The sequence below is a fragment of the Hippoglossus stenolepis genome, chromosome 4 (genome assembly GCF_022539355.2).
Source record: "Hippoglossus stenolepis isolate QCI-W04-F060 chromosome 4, HSTE1.2, whole genome shotgun sequence".
Classification (NCBI taxonomy): Eukaryota; Metazoa; Chordata; class Actinopteri; order Pleuronectiformes; family Pleuronectidae; genus Hippoglossus; species Hippoglossus stenolepis.
Window position 1 is genome coordinate 8179952 of NC_061486.1, and position 15818 is coordinate 8195769.

General features: G+C 43.7%; 1 protein-coding gene across 1 annotated transcript in view; it reads left to right on the plus strand.

Annotated features, from left to right (window-relative positions):
- dph1 (diphthamide biosynthesis 1) overlaps positions 1-13921 on the plus strand; it is a 50972-nt gene extending 37051 nt beyond the window's left edge. The window contains exons 7-12 of the mRNA XM_035154776.2: positions 176-244; positions 907-1063; positions 3476-3576; positions 8968-9046; positions 11619-11753; positions 12284-13921. Of these exons, the coding sequence (XP_035010667.1) occupies positions 176-244; positions 907-1063; positions 3476-3576; positions 8968-9046; positions 11619-11753; positions 12284-12367 (625 nt within the window). The 3' untranslated portion in view covers positions 12368-13921. The remainder of the gene's footprint in view (positions 1-175; positions 245-906; positions 1064-3475; positions 3577-8967; positions 9047-11618; positions 11754-12283) is intronic.
- The last annotated feature ends 1897 nt before the right edge of the window (positions 13922-15818 follow it).

Below are 15818 nucleotides of genomic sequence, written 5' to 3' on the forward strand. Positions count from 1 at the left end.
ACCCCAGGCTCAGGCCTCCTGCCTCTGTATCTCCAGGGAAATAGTCAGAATGGGAGAATAATAGGCCAGTGTTTATTATGATTGCACATTCAACACTGTCTAGAGGGGCTTCACTTAGCACAAATTATTTATTTTCTTTACCTTGAACATTGCATTGATTGGTGTTTTTCTCTAGTTATCTGGGAGATGGAAGATTTCACCTGGAGTCAATTATGATCGCAAACCCAGATATCCCTGCCTACAGGTACTGTGAGACAAAGTGCCACCATTTGTACTCAGGTTGTTGCATTTCTCTGTAATTTATACACTGACAACATCCACAATATGTTCCACTCACACACAATTTGGGAGCAACGGAGAGAAAGTATTTGAAATGCAAAAGGTCAATGAAGAGAAAAGTAAACAACACATTCAAAAACATACCCATTGAGATGCTTCCAAGAATGTTTTCTACGTAGATAAGTGTTTTATTATACTACTCAAATTTTTAAAAGTCCTTTGCTGTCATAATTACCTTATTACAGTGACCTCATATAGTGAGGATAAAGTTCTTATTTCCTATGAGGTCTTGTTTGTATGCAGAGTGAAATCGTGTTGTTCTAGACATATGCTCCACCACACAGATCACAGGCCTCCCTCATAAACAAGATTCTAATCTCAAGTGAGACCCTTGTACCGAAGAAAAGGAGATTAGATTCTCAAAAATACCTCCATTTTCACCAAGATACACTGACTGCTGTCATACTCGATGGTTTTGTCATGATTGGATTTGTTCATCTCTTCTTGCATTTCTATCTCCAAGATAGATACTGGAACAATAGGTAGTAATGTGTATTATAAGGTTTGTCTGTTAATGTCTACGTGCACATTTCATTGAAGTCTGTGTGCATTTGTGTTGCTTTGTAGATATGACCCGTACAGTAAGGTTTTCTCCAGGGAGTACTATGACCACGAGGCCATGCGTGCCTTAAGACTCCAGGCGGTCGAAAAGGCTCGTTCGGCCCAGAGATGGGGCCTGATCTTGGGCACGCTGGGCCGACAGGGCAATCCCAAAGTCCTGGAGGTGAGTGACTCCTCCATCCTTTCAACGTGTCTGCTTGTCCCGAGGCCTCTTATGCAACGGCTTGTAATATTTTTTTCAGATTGGTGACATGAAGTGCTAATAGGACAGGCAGTCTTCACTCCAGGAGCTTATTATTTCACATTTAGGATGATGCAGCCGAACAGCCATAGATATTCTATCCTTCATCCCACTGTTGGCCTCAAGGTTTGCTGCTCTGGATGTCAATTTAAGCAAAATTGGCCACGTCAATGAGAAATGATCAAATATGAATAAATATTTAAAAGCCCAAAACATACTTTCCGCTTTCTCCTTCAAGTGAATGTGAAAGTCGTCTCTGACTCTTGGTACCCGCTCTGTAAGATTTAGAAAGAGATAACACTTTCTATCCAAGGCTCTGATCAAAGTTGCTCTTTGTATGTATCAGTTGTTCACGTCAGTTCAGAATCAGAAGTCGTAAATTGTATGTACGCGCACACTCTCACACGCTTGTCCATTAGGTGTAGACTCGTAAATCTTTACAAGCAGAAGTCTGAGGGTATCAATCGATTGACCGAGAAGCTCCGTCTGGTCGCTCCGAACCCGCAGCTGCTCCTCCACTGCCTGTTCTATATCGCTCTGTTCATTCTTTCTTCTTTGTTTTATATGCCTGTATTTAGTGTTTCTGTAATTTTCGGTTCAGATTTGTTTCGCGTTTGCCTTCTTTACATGATCAAGTCTGAAATTAATGTAAATAACATCATGCACCTCCACTTGAACAAAAGAAAAAAGGTTTAAAATCGCACCATACCTAGATTTATCACTCACTGTGAGCCTTATATTGTTGTGCTCCTGTTTCTATATAACCAGTCCTCACAGATGAAGTTAGCAGTCATGTATACATTCCAACCAGAGAGTGAAAATGGGATGGATTAAGAAGAAAATCTGTTTAAACAAATAGACCAGCTTTCCCATAGTGATCTGCTGTAGTGTAGTGTGTTAAATAAGGAGATAGAGCTTCCTGCGATAAGAGCACAGTCGAAGAAATGTCTCGTGACACTCAAGGACAGTAGATATAAGAAAACACGCACACATTTTGTTTCTCAGCCACCTGCATTCCTGAATAAAACCTTCGCCAAAACCGCCAAGGCAGAGGAGCAGAGTGTCTTGAACTGGCATTTTCACTTACTGATTAATTAAATGAACCCGTGCGTCTGGATGCGAGGGGTCCGATGCATATTCAAATGTCAAGCAAAGCTGAGGGCTCAAAACTGGCAAGGAAAACTGGCCTTATTGTTTTTTTTTCCTTGTGTGTGTGTGGTTATAAAGGTTTACGATTGTATCCCTCGTGATGTTGTGTAAGAATAGAGTGAAAGCTCTGTGTGTATCCTCAGCAACAATCAAAGTGTGTCCTCGGTGGATTGTGCTTGGCTTTGCTTTGTTTCCAGTCCTGTGATCTTTATGGACATAGTTTCTAGGCACACCCAAGGAGTCAAGACGTGCGTGTGCGTGTGTGTGTGTGTGTGTGTGTGTGTGTGACTGTAGGACTTTCTCTTTGCTGATGATGTAGTTCTGTTGGCTTCATCAGGCTGTGACCTCCAGCTCCTTACTGTAACAATTTACTGTTGAGTGTGAAGTGATTGTCAGCACTTCTTTCTGAGGGTACTTTACTTTTCAGGAACAAAAACAGAACAAAACGTTTGGGAATTAGTTGCTCAAATATCACTTGATCTTGTTTATCCGCGAGTGTACGATGTTCTATGAGATTGACAGGTGGATTGTGTCAGCAATAAAGTGCTGGATTTTCATGAAGAGGGAGCCTGAAGCAAAGCTGCCCTCTCCTATAGTTTCAACTCTGGGTAATTACTGCAAGAAAGTGGCAACCTGCTCTACATCTGGGTCCAGGTAGTGAAAGGTTGAGGTGAATGAACATCCGTAAAGAAGTAGAACCACAGCCTTTGTTGGGATCTTATCTGGATACTTCTCTGTGGAGGCATTAGGCCAGAGCCAGCTGGACAGAGATCCAGAGAAAGTCCCAGAATATGCTGGAGGGATTACACACCCTGACTTGGCCTGAGAGCACCAGGAGGAGCTGAAGGACTTCTGGCGAGGAGAGGGATTTGTCTGTTACCTTCCTTAACTTTCTCTCAGCACAGTGTAGGCTTGGGTAAGCAGCAGAAAATAGAGGAATGGATATATGAGGGTTCAGAAAGTGAGAGCTGGATAAAAAAGTCTTTCTGGTAAGATTGACTGTAGATCAAAAACTTTCGGATGACCCTTAGGAATGCTCAAAGCATTGTGTGTGTTGGGGGGAAGTCATGGGCTATGTGATCTGCTACTTAGCATTTAATGCAGTGGAGTTTCTACTAAAGGCAGAGTTGTGTTTGATGGTTTGACAACTGGTACATTTACTTGACCTTCTTTTTCTTCCTATAGCACCTGGAGTCCAGGCTTCAGTCGTTGGGCAAGTGCTTCACTCGAGTGCTCCTGTCTGAGATTTTCCCCGGCAAGCTGGATCTAATGTCAGACGTAGATGCGTGAGTACGAAGATGCACACACACACACACACACATAGATCAATCAAACACAACATCACTTGTTTTTGTATTGTGGCATTCATGCACATCTATGTTTGGCCATGTGCTGTTGGCCCCTGTAAATAAACACCAAGCCTTGCAGAAGCAAACCCAAATGTTGTTTCTCATCAGAACATGAATACAAACAAAATGACCAAGACAACACCTTCTGCTGGTTTACAGCCATGCACGAGGAAACCGAGGGACAATGCATGTGAACATTTTACTGTTGTGTTTTATCTCCATTAAGGAGTTTTCTCATCTATGTCTCTTTCTTAGTTAGTCTATTTATTTGTCTGCAGGTTAACACAAACAGTAGTAAACTGGTTTACATCAAACTTGGGGGAGCGATGGAGTATGAACCTATTAAATTTGAGCACAGATCAGAGTAGATCCAAAAAGCAATATCACTTTCCTTTACTAACTCAGCATTTTCAACATCTTTGTCAATTGCTCAGGAAATAACATTTAGATCTTGATGTTTATGTTGTTGACATCTATAGGTTTGTACAGTTTAGTGCCGATTAGCAGACTCCTTTCCTTCTCCCTTTATCTTTCTATGATGAAAGCTAGACAGACGTGTGGGATTGTTTGGCCTTGAGGTTCTGAGGTACGCTCTCTGCTGAGTGCCATTCTGGTTTGCACTGAAAGACTTGAAGAGTTTCTTATTCGTGATCGGTTTTCCTTGTCCGCCTGCCGGCTTCCCGCACCATTAAAGTTTCAATTAGTCCATTTTCTTCCGCATGAAACTGAAAAACGTCTTCCTTTGACTCATCGTTTTCTTTCTTTCCTAATTCTTACTTATCGATGTGTGTGTTTTTAATAAAGCTGGGTAATATATCTTTCCCTTTATGGACCCCGGCAGAGATATTATGATCAACAGCAAGTAGTCACCTAGACGTTGCATTTGAAAAATATTCTGCAAGCATCATTAGATCATCGCATAATTGGAGAGTCGGCATATTTTGCCTGTGCACACGATAATGAGGAGCTTCATAAACAAAATTGACATTCATGTCTTGGTCACATCCCATAGTTTTTCCTTTGTAGCAAAAGCAAATGGTCCAGTGTAATGAACTCGGATGCTTGATACAGTTCACTTATCATAGACACTCAGGGCGTAGAAAAAGCATTTATGCATGAAGAATCAGTTAAAATGCTTACTTTTCACTGTGCTGTCACAATAAGGCTGAGCATAATAAAAACCAAAAACGAAATTAGACTTGCCCTCGCCCAAGATGGATTTTTATTTATTCATTTTACCTTTAGGCTCCAAATTCTTTCTTTTTTTAAATTAAAATATTTTGCCTTGTACCTGAAAACAAAGAAACCGCAAACACTTTCACATCACACATCATAAACACTTAGCCCGTCCCTCGTGTACCAAGAAATTATTAGTGAAGTGAGACGTCACTGATGCACACGTGGATCTCGTCATTAATACGTGGTCATTATAATCACAGTGGCAGCGACTGAATTATTCTGCACCAATTTAACGCTGTACTTCAAGGAAAAGTGCTCAGGCTTGAAGGTGCAGTTTCTCTGATTTATTTGACCTCCAGCCACAAGAGCAGAGGTGAAGACGGCCAAGGGATTAGTGAGACACTGATGTGCAACAGCTCCAGTCACACTCACATGCAGGCACTCACATGGTCCCACACACACACACACACGCACACACACGCACAAACATGCGCTCCCCACACTCCCTTCTGATCAGCCTCTCACCATGGCGATCTGGCCGATCCATGAGAGGTGTGATGTGTGAGGCAGGAGTGGGTGAGAGAGGGACAGAAGGTCTGAGAGAGACTGAAAGTGAGAGAGAGAGAGAGAGAGAGAGAGAGAGAGAGAGAGATGCAGAGGTAGTTGAGGGGGCTGCGTTATCAAAGCGAGGGATCGTGGCGAGCGCAACATTTTTTATTTCTTTGTTTTTTCAGCCCTCCTCTTCAGACTGATGTACTGTATAAGTGCACTTCCAAAATTATGTAAGTCAGGCACGATTCAGCCCGACCACAACAAACCCTCATTAGAGACAAAAAGCTTTTCAGCAAGGTTTGTTTCAGTTGCATCCAGGGTATCGGTGTCAAGAAAACCAAAGTGCTTGAATACAAAATTAAGGCCAGATATACCATTTAGGTTTCTCTTATTTATACAAATGGGCTGGACATCTCTCAGTATAACAGATCACAGTTAAATAACACAACACACTACAGCCTCTATAATGATTATTTAGTGGAATTAGCGCTTCTCTAAAATTACATTAGAAACATAATGTTTATGAAGTGGAATCTATTACAGTGCTGTATAAGATTGCAGCTGTAGGTATATCTATTAAATAGGCCTTTTCATGTTTATAGCCCAGAATGCTTTGCACCTATAATTATTTATACGTCTGTTTGTTTTGAGTGGTTAAACACATTACGATGCTGCGCTAAACATGTTTAAATAATGTACAAAAACAGTATCCTCTATTATGAGACAATCACATTCATTCAGTATAATGATATTTCTGGGTATTTCTGCCAATGTGAAACAAGAAAAATGCAAAGTGTTGTCAGTGCCTTCTTAATGAATCCAGGTTTGAGCTGAAAGTGGAAAATGAGGCCTCGTTTCTGAAGACAATACACACTGACAGCATTGTTTGCATCATGACTCATAGGTGTTTATTCAGAGGGATATTGTTAGAAAACATTGAGTGGATCTCTTCAGCGAATATTTAGTTTTTCATTTTTCGACCTTTTTTATTTTTCCCTCAGTGCTCATAATAGGAATGCAGGTGTCTTGCACAAAGCTACATTAGACTTTACAAACCAGCAGGTGGTTGAAGCCGGATTGAATGTGGTTGTGCTGAAGGAGGAAGAGAAGGAAGGAGAGAGATGGAGAAACAGACAGTGCGGTGGTAAAGGCGGACACAGCGCACTGTACAGAGCCTATACCCCCAGGCTTTCTCTGTCATTAAACACACACACACTCAAATACAGAGAGGCACCATTAGCATATGCTCTTAAGTGTGTAATTAGGCGGCCTCCAAGCATGTTATAAACTATTGTACCGACTTCCGCACACCACACACACTCATCTCAAGTAGACCGCAAATGCCACCCAGTTGCACAGCAGCCTTTTATCTCTCTGTTTCAATTTTTAATTTTTGACTCCATTGAAATTCAAATAGTTTGCTTTAATTCAATTAAATTTGCCGTTAAAGGTGAACACTTTCCGTTTTCCCGCCGTGCTGAAAGGTTAATTGTTCTTGCTGTTGGGCGGCTGAAGGGTGTGAACACGGAGCCACGCAGGTGGAGGTCCTCCCAACAGTGTCAGGGTGTAATGGGCTGCAAGGTAAAGCATCCGTGCCTGGGCGGAGGCACATGTTGCATATTTTCACCAAATATTATGTGATTTTTCCCTTTTTAAATATCACTGAATGATCCTCACTGCATTCTGCTCCTCCAAGTCTTATAAGTCTCTATGTGTTGAAGGGGTTCTTATTTCTACTAAAGTAAGCAAATAACAATTTGGGCTGCATCCTCGGGGCAATACCTGGCTTGCCACCCTGTGTTTCACCGAGCTGCACCATTCAGTCAGTCTCAGTGCTAATATTAGAAAAGTCCCCTCCAGCTCTGTGTACCAATCGACGATGTGCTCCTCGGGAGGGATCCTCTCTGCCTTCCCTTTCAGACGTTCCTCTCAGAGCCGCAGCCACCAGGATTTCGTTCTTATTAATCCCCCTCCCTCTTTCACCTCCCCCAGCGTTCTTTTCACTTCATTATACAGACGTGCACATACATACTGTAGATGCAAGTGCACACACACACACACACATGCAAACTGTCAGTCTTCCTCGCTGTAATTAGTTCCTTCTTTTCCTGTGTTTATGGGCTGAGGCTGATTTGATACATGTGCAGTGTTTGGCTACGTAATGTGTTCCAGTTATGTTTAGAGGCTGATGGACTTAAAGGTCATGCTTCAGCTTCCATCTCTCCGTCCAAACTCTGCAAACTTAGAGGGTATGTGCTGCTCTGTGCAAATATCTCTGACTCAGCTGTCTTTCACATTAGCACGATGAATAGGAATTCACTCTTTGGGAGGAGCCCTTTTTTGTGTGTGTGTTATTTGAAAATGCCATGCACTTTCCCAGAGGGGGACAGAAAGAGGAGTGGAGTGAGAGTCAACGGTGCAATCAATGCTGCAACTGAGAAACTGTGTGAAAGTTGGAAATGAAGAATAGACAGATGGGGAAGTTGATGCAGTTGCGTCGACGTATTTAAGCAGTGACGGCAAAAGAAAACTGTTCCCATCTGTGCCTCTGCACAGGCCTTTACTCCTTTTACCTAAATTTCAAACAGATAAATTCTTATTGGCATTTACCTCCATCTAGTGTTGTCTCCAGGGCTTTTATATGCACTGCAGCTAAATTCTTATTCTGTCAATATTTCTGATGGAGCTCCGTCGTCGGCATTGGGGACAAGGCGGGATCTGTCCCACAGTGGAGATGAAGCTGTGGATTGCATTGATCTGTGAAAGCTAACCCCCGTTGCCCCGGCCGCTGCTCTCAGTCTCCATTTTCCCATTGTTCATTTTTTCCCTCCAGCTGTTTACATCCACGCCCTCCTCATCTCTCTCTCATGCATTTTCCAGAGTCAACACTTTTCTCCCTGCCAATCTTCCTCCTCTCCTCTGCCCTCTCTCCTCTTCTTCCTTTTTGCGCCTCTTCTCCCCTCCTCCCTCTGTTTTTTCCCCCCTGTCGTTGCTCTCACTCCCTATCACTGTATATCTGTGTCCTCCTCTATCTCTTTTTCTCACCCCCTCCCCATCTCTTTCATACACAGCCCCCCCATCACCACCACCACCCTGTCTGCCAGCTATGTAGGCTACATCCGTGGAGACCTGGCTGGTGCGGCTTTTTTATTCACACTTACCTATCCTCTCCCTCTTTCCTTTCACTGCACTCCCTCCATCTTTTCATTTCTGTTCACTTCTTCGCCTGTTTTTTTTTTTTAAACCAAGCCTGCCCACCACTACCACCTCCTCCACCACCACCACAAAACCTTCCTCCCTCAATTCTCAGACTCCCTCTTTCACTGGCGAGCTGTGCATTCAGACAGTGTAGCCTGGTTGCCTTTTAAAGCCGTTGCAAATCAGGACGGATCTCAGATGCTGAAGATCAGGTGGAGGGAGGCGCCCTGCACAACTCGTTGCATCACGTATCCACATGCAGTGTGGAGTTGCAGATGTGCCCTGCCTGTCTAATAGGATCTCGGTCTCTCGGCATCTCAGACTGCTTCTAATTACACATTTGTACTCAGCCGTCGATGCACATCTGAGCACACATTTGTACCTTGTCTTTTTCTACAGGTGGGTCCAGATCGCTTGTCCACGCCTTTCTATCGACTGGGGCTCAGCCTTCTCTAAACCCCTGCTGTCTCCGTATGAGGTAAACCTGCACCTTTGAGAGCAAGAGGAGCCACACACACACACACACACACACACACACACACACACACACACACACACACACACACACACACACACACACAAAGACCCCTTGACAGATGTCCTGTTGAAGCCTCCATCAGGAGATTGGGAGAACTACTACAATGTTTAAGTATTAAAAATGGAGGAGGGTGGTGAATTTGTGTAAGACTCATCGGGGCCTGCTTACGCTGGAAGATGGAGCTGCACACCTCCTCCTCCTCTCCCTCCTTTCTCCTCTCCCTCTATCCCTGCTATAAAGCACACCAGCATACATGCATCTACAACAGCATCAGCAGCAGACTAGCCCCCCCTACTGGCGGATAGGAACACAACCCCACCTCCTCCTGCAGCTGTCTTGTTTTTCTTAAGGGAGAGAGATGGATCGGACAGCAACTCATAAAGATCCATTTCAAAGAAAGAGTTTGTTTGTGTGCCGCTGCTGGAGCAAGCCTACGAAAAAAAACCAGCTTGCTTTGTGATGGGTTTGGCAGTTATGTGCTATTATGTGACTTGGCTGGTTACCATTTGATGTCAGCTATTAATTCATTCAATTTTCCTCAAAGATTTGCTACTGATTTGAATCCTTGTGAAATGGCTGCGAGGGGAATTGCTTGTCTTGAATATTAGATTTTGTTTTGAAACGTTCTTTCCTCCAACTACACGTCGGCGTGCTCTGCCTGTGCTGCGTTTCAGAATGAGGCTATTAAGAATAATGATAGCGTTCACCTTAGGAGAGAAACTGATGATTATTTTGTGTTGTTTTTTTGACTGAGGTCCATAATGGTGCATTTAAAGTGTGAAATTCACCCCGGCTGTAATGAGGAAAGTAGCAATCTGTTTTCTTAAGCCCTTTGTGGTACGACTCTCGCCCCGGCAGCTATTTGGGAACAATGTCGGCACATTTAAATAATTTGCAGCTACAATTGTGTCTATATGTGCGCTTGTGTTAAAGTCTTAATTCACCCACATCTCCACGTCTCGATGCACTTTTGCTTTTTCACTGTGGCTTTCAGAATGAAGATGAAGAGCAACGAGATGGGAGGGTAAAGTGAGCGAGGAGAGGGGCGGAGGGTGGTGGGGGGGCAGCATTTATTTTCAGTGCGTCTCATGTTATATTTATAGTCAATAAGACACACTTGGCTCTCCTGTCAGAGCAGGGATTAGCAAGAGGAGCTAGCTTCCACAGAGAGAGAGGCAGTTGGTGGGAGAGGCGAGAGGAGGGGAGCAGTGGGTAAAAGCTACAGAAATGAGAGGAGGGTGGAATAAGGGCAGAGGAGAAAACGAAGAGGAGGAAGAGTGGGGAGAGACCAAAAAAATAAGATATTTAAAAATGTATGAGTATACAGGTTTTTTTTTGTTTGTATAGGAGAAACTAGTAGGGGATTTAGTTAACCCACATATTGTATTTTTTAATGTCTGGATGTAAAGGAAGAAGCCTTCGTTATTTATTTGCTATACCTGAAGGACACATACACAGAAACCAGATGTATAATACATTTGATCTTTTATACAAACATGTATACATAGCCTGCGGCACAGTACCTGGGTTACACTGGGAAAACGTGGGAGGAAAAAATATACTCGATTTGCATAATTTTCAGGTCTTTTTCACATTTTCATGTTTTTTTCCATGACTGATTATTTTTTATCCTTTTAATGTTCCTCGTTCATAGGAACATGTGTTTATACTCCTGCTTCTATTTAAAGATGCAGCTGCTGTGTAAGAGAACACTACCTTGACGCTGTTGGTACACACCATACCAACTAAATAAACTACAGTCGCTGCACACCAGCTGTGAGTTATGTCCCCGCAGATGAGATTATCACTTTGAAGCTGCGTTTTTGTTTTCTTTCTTTTAAAATAAGTTCCTTTATCAGTCAAATTATGTTTTTTTCTTTTAGTTTTATCATATATATATATTGTTTTCTCATCATGTTTCTATATGATATCTACAACGATCCCATGTTGTGTGAAGCTAGAGTTAAGTCTGACTAGAAAGATGAATGAGCAGTTGGGTAGATTAATAAAAGAACAATCCCATTACTCCTCCTTTCATGCACGTGTATTCATCTGTTCAGTCATTCAGGGCTTCTTTCTTTCATTCACAATCAGTATTCACCAGCACTTCTCCTCCATATGGAGCAGTCTGCACTTATGTCACAGCACTGTCATGCCAGTGTTGACGCTCTCCTCCAGCAGCTGTTGTGTCATGCAGTGCAGCTGCATTGGGATAACGTGACAACACTGCCTGTTATCCCAGCTTAATGTAATGACACAGCTCCTGTCGGTGTAGTCGGTATATGCTGCGTCTTCTCATCACTCTGTGCTTTCCTGCAGGAGTTTGCCCCAAAACTGCAAATCCATTAGATAACAGGAGAAGAAAAAAAACAGCAGCATCATGCACCACAGCAGCTCGTAGGATGCTGGTGTTGCACCTTTAGCTTGTAAGATTTCTTGTTCTTTTTTTCTTTTTTTCATTTTAACATGATTTGTTGTTATCTGCCTGTCTTCCTCACTGTCTGTCTCTCAGGCAGCTGTGGCTCTAAAGGAAGTGAGCTGGAAGGAAGTCTACCCCATGGACTTCTACTCCAATCAGAGCCTGGGGCCGTGGGCGCCCAACCATCCTGACAACCAACCTGTGCGGCCCACTCGCAGGCAAGCCCAGGTGAGCAGGGGCGGGAGATAACAAAGACAGGGGAGGGAGAGGGTGTAGGGGGAGGAAAAGCCGATAAAGAGTGAAACCACACTGTGTTCAGGATGTGCCCACGGTGGCTTTTATCAGAATATCACCACACTGACACCCAGTGGCCCAATGACAGCAGGACATGGGCCTGGACATCTCTGGCACTCACATGGGAGTTCTGTCAGAAAGTCTCTGTACCTGGTTGAGGGTCTAATTAACCCGAACCGAGAAGTTTTGTTTCCTTAATCTGTGACTGAAACTGAAACTTCTGTTTGTGATGTTTTCTGGCATTTCTATCCCCAACTATCCTCACAATCTTCACTATGACCTTGACTCTGATGTGCATCATAAATTGTCTCAGTTACTCAAACAAACAAAAGAGACAGATATTCAGGTAATTGCTGCTTTGTGAATACTCTCTACAATAGCCATATTGCTCCATATTACCACTAATCTGTCTGAGGTAGGTACTGTCACTGTTCCAAGTGTTAATGCTGTCCCCCTGCCTGCAGAAGCAAGGCTCGGAGCCAGCTCTTCCTACCGGTAAGCGGTGTGGGCAGACCGAGTGCGCCCCCTGTGGCTGTCAAGGGGAATGATGCATCGTGACCGGCGCCGTCTCCCGACTCGTCATGTGCCTGCCACCGCCGCTGCTTCTGCTTAACGACTGGAGGGAGGTCAGACCAGAGGAGGAGAGTGGGTGTTTGTCCAGACTGTGCATCCGTGAGCAGAGAAGCCAGAGGAGCCCTCGGCCCCTCCTCAAAGGGATTACCAGCCATAAATAATCCCCCATCTCACACAGCACAGCAGATCCAACCAAATTCACTGCCCTCATTCACATTTTTGGCATGAATTCTGATCCCAGAATACATGCGACAGAGAGAATAGCTTTTGTGTTTGGGCTCACACATGTTCACGAGTCAGATTTCCATGAAGCGCCGCTCTCGGCCGTGCTGAGAGAGGTAGTCTTCCTGCACACGGGGGATGTGAGCTTTTCTCTAATTTACAGACAGATCACAGGAGCTGACCTTGAACACGTTGTACGGAATTAAAGTGTTAATGTGGATGGCTTCAGTCGAATGCAATCCACTTGGATAAAGCACTGTATGTCGTCACACTGATTCACAGACGGGCGCAGACATATTGTACGAGGCACTTTATCTGATGTACAGTGTGTGACTTTTCACACGAGAGAGGAAATGTGGATAGTGGAAATGTGATGACCTTGTTTCTCTTTCTGGCTTTTCTAGTCTAATTCCGAGACAATAAATCATAAACGGAACCCGACTCCCGGTGTGTATGTTTCTGATAAAAGATAAATAAATGCCTCCCTGAAACGATGAGCCTGTTTTTTAAGGCTGCGGAGTACGAGTTCCTAGATGCATGCAGTGCAAGTCACGACTGCTCTCCATCCTCATTATTTATTGATGGGGGAGTCTGTCAATAGATAAATAAATAAACCCACACACACTATTGCCGTTCGGCTGTTACAGAAGAATCTGATTGACAGCAGCCCACCATCCCTGAAAACCTGTAAACCTTGTGCAGGATGCAGCACGTTGTCTGGGTACGACCCTCTGTGAGTTTTTTATTTTTTTGCCTACAACTACCAGGCTCCACCATTATATCTCCTTGGCAACAGAGGCCAGTGTGATGCAGCCCCGTCCTACCTGATGTCCGTCTCGTGATGTTTCTCTCATGTTCCACCAGTGGCTGTTATTTTGAAGATCTCGCTACGTGCCACAGTACAGTGCGGGATGCACAGCGGTCAAGAATACATTAGTGGGCAGCAGAGCTTTCTCTCTGTCGTTTGATTTATTTTTTTGGCGCACTCCATCAGCGGGAAAGAGGGGATACGTTTAATGCATCCGCTTTCCTCTCCATCTGGAGCGTGCCGTTTTTAATCTTCTGAGCCCAAAGATTTGTTTTGCTTTAAATGTTAATTAAAATTTAAGCCATTTTTAGACATGGCAGATGAAACTAATGGATATTTAAATATCCTAATGAAAGTCAAGTATGGTCTTTATTACTTCGCTATAATGTCGAAATACTTTGATGTATACCGCTTTAAAAATGTTTTTCGTTATCAAAGCTGATGATTCATTTTTGTCAGCACATCTGGTGTGAAACTGGATTAAAGTACTTAACAGAGATGTTTGTGGCAGATCATCATTTCAAATTATCAGAGAGCATATTGAATATATTCAGTTTTCTATGTGTGAATATTCTCTGAACAATGAATTTGAATTTCGGTTTTGACTGTCCTGCTCATTGTTTGATTACTGATTGTTTCCTTGGCAGCAACAACTTTTCTATTTGTTAACAAATAACAGTCTAGATAGTACATAATGCAGTTATACGCCATAACACAAAGCAGCATAGAAGTATTACTAATGACTGACCAAAGGAAATACTTAGTTATCGGCCTATCTTTTCAAATAATTTTTTGTATAATGTTTTGCTGAATGAATGCAGTATTATATATTCCAGTAGCACGTGGCTCTATATTTCTTCACTGCATCTAGGTATTTGGTTGAGGTCTTGTATGTGTGGTAGAACTTACAGGTAGAGTTATTCTGTGAAGTAGAAACACAGCTGTTCAGCCCAAACTGCCTGTGTGGAATTTAGGAAAAATAAACAAATAGTGGAGTTGCAACAAACATCTTGAACTCCACAGAAGTGAGTTTGTGAGCAGTTCCATGGAACCATTTCAAAGCACATCGTGGTTACTTGATTTGGCTCATGGAAGCAAAGTAATCGGGGAGTTCCACGGGAAACTAAATGAGGCTGTGATGCACAGATCTGTTTTATCTCTGCCAGCTGCAGACAGAAGGTTGAGTGAGTCATCTAAACCCCAGTCAGTCTGGCCTGTTCCCTCAGATTCTGCACCAGCCATGCCTGCAGCGGAGTGAACACTAGGTGGTGCTGTTTGCCTGCTGTACTCTCAGCCTGTGAAGCATTCGGGTCACACACTGCTCATTGTGGAGAGGCTTTGTTGGGCATGGCAGCATGTGGGTTAGTGAGTGTGCTTGGCAGAGTGCAAGGTACCCATTGTACCTTTTATAACTGGTGTGTGTGTGAAATTGTTTCCAGATGTGGAAGGAATGCGACTCCGCTCCGCTTCATCCTGCTTGGCATCCCGTCTCTCCCCCTCTCCCCCTCTCCCCCGCACCCTTCCTGTCCTGAGTGCGTTTGCCATCGCACTCCCTCTGCCATCGGCACCCAATTTCCTGTCCTGAGGGCGCAGCTCGCCGCAGAGACTTTGTGACATGTTTATTGTAAATGTGAAAAACTCTGCAGAGGCCGCAGGTTCGAGTCTGTGCTCAGCACAACAAGTGCCTGGGTCACGTACTGCTCAGCTGGTTCCCACTGGTCCTCAGTCCCTGTAAGAATCACCTCCAGCAGGATGAGTCAAAAGCTGCAGGTTAATTCTCCCTTAAAAACAAAATCACACATCAAAAATCCCAAGGTGATGCTTCAGAAGACACGTTTTCATTGAATATGAACCATTCACCTGAGCTAATGTTTCCCTGTGGCTACCTGTGAGCAGGGAAAACATGTCGGCAGCCGTGATGTATTTTCTTGTTTACTTCCCCGACCACAGAAAAGCTGAGTCACATCAGCCTCTCACCGTCTCCTGCTCCTCTCTCTCTCATTGTTACTGTCTGTCTAACACCTCTCTACATGTCAGGCATGTTCACCCCCAAGTCAATGCATCATCCCAAAGCCTTTCCTATAGTCTAGCATCCATTTGTTTCTCATATGTTTCTTATTATTACCGGATGTTTCTGTCCAAAGGGCAAATCGAGCATGGCACTACAATAAAAAATAAACAGAAGAGGAGGAGATTTGTTTTTGCAAGTTTGTTTTTGCAGTTTATTTTTCCATCAGCGTAGCTCCGAGGCAGATTGTGACTCCCGATAGCGGAGGGGAATGAATGGCAGCCGAGGACATGTATATAATATCAAAGTCTGTATTTCAGCATCTGCTCCCCTCTCTCTGTTTATTTCTCTGTTTTTTTCTCCCTTTGTTCCTCCTGCCATTCACCCT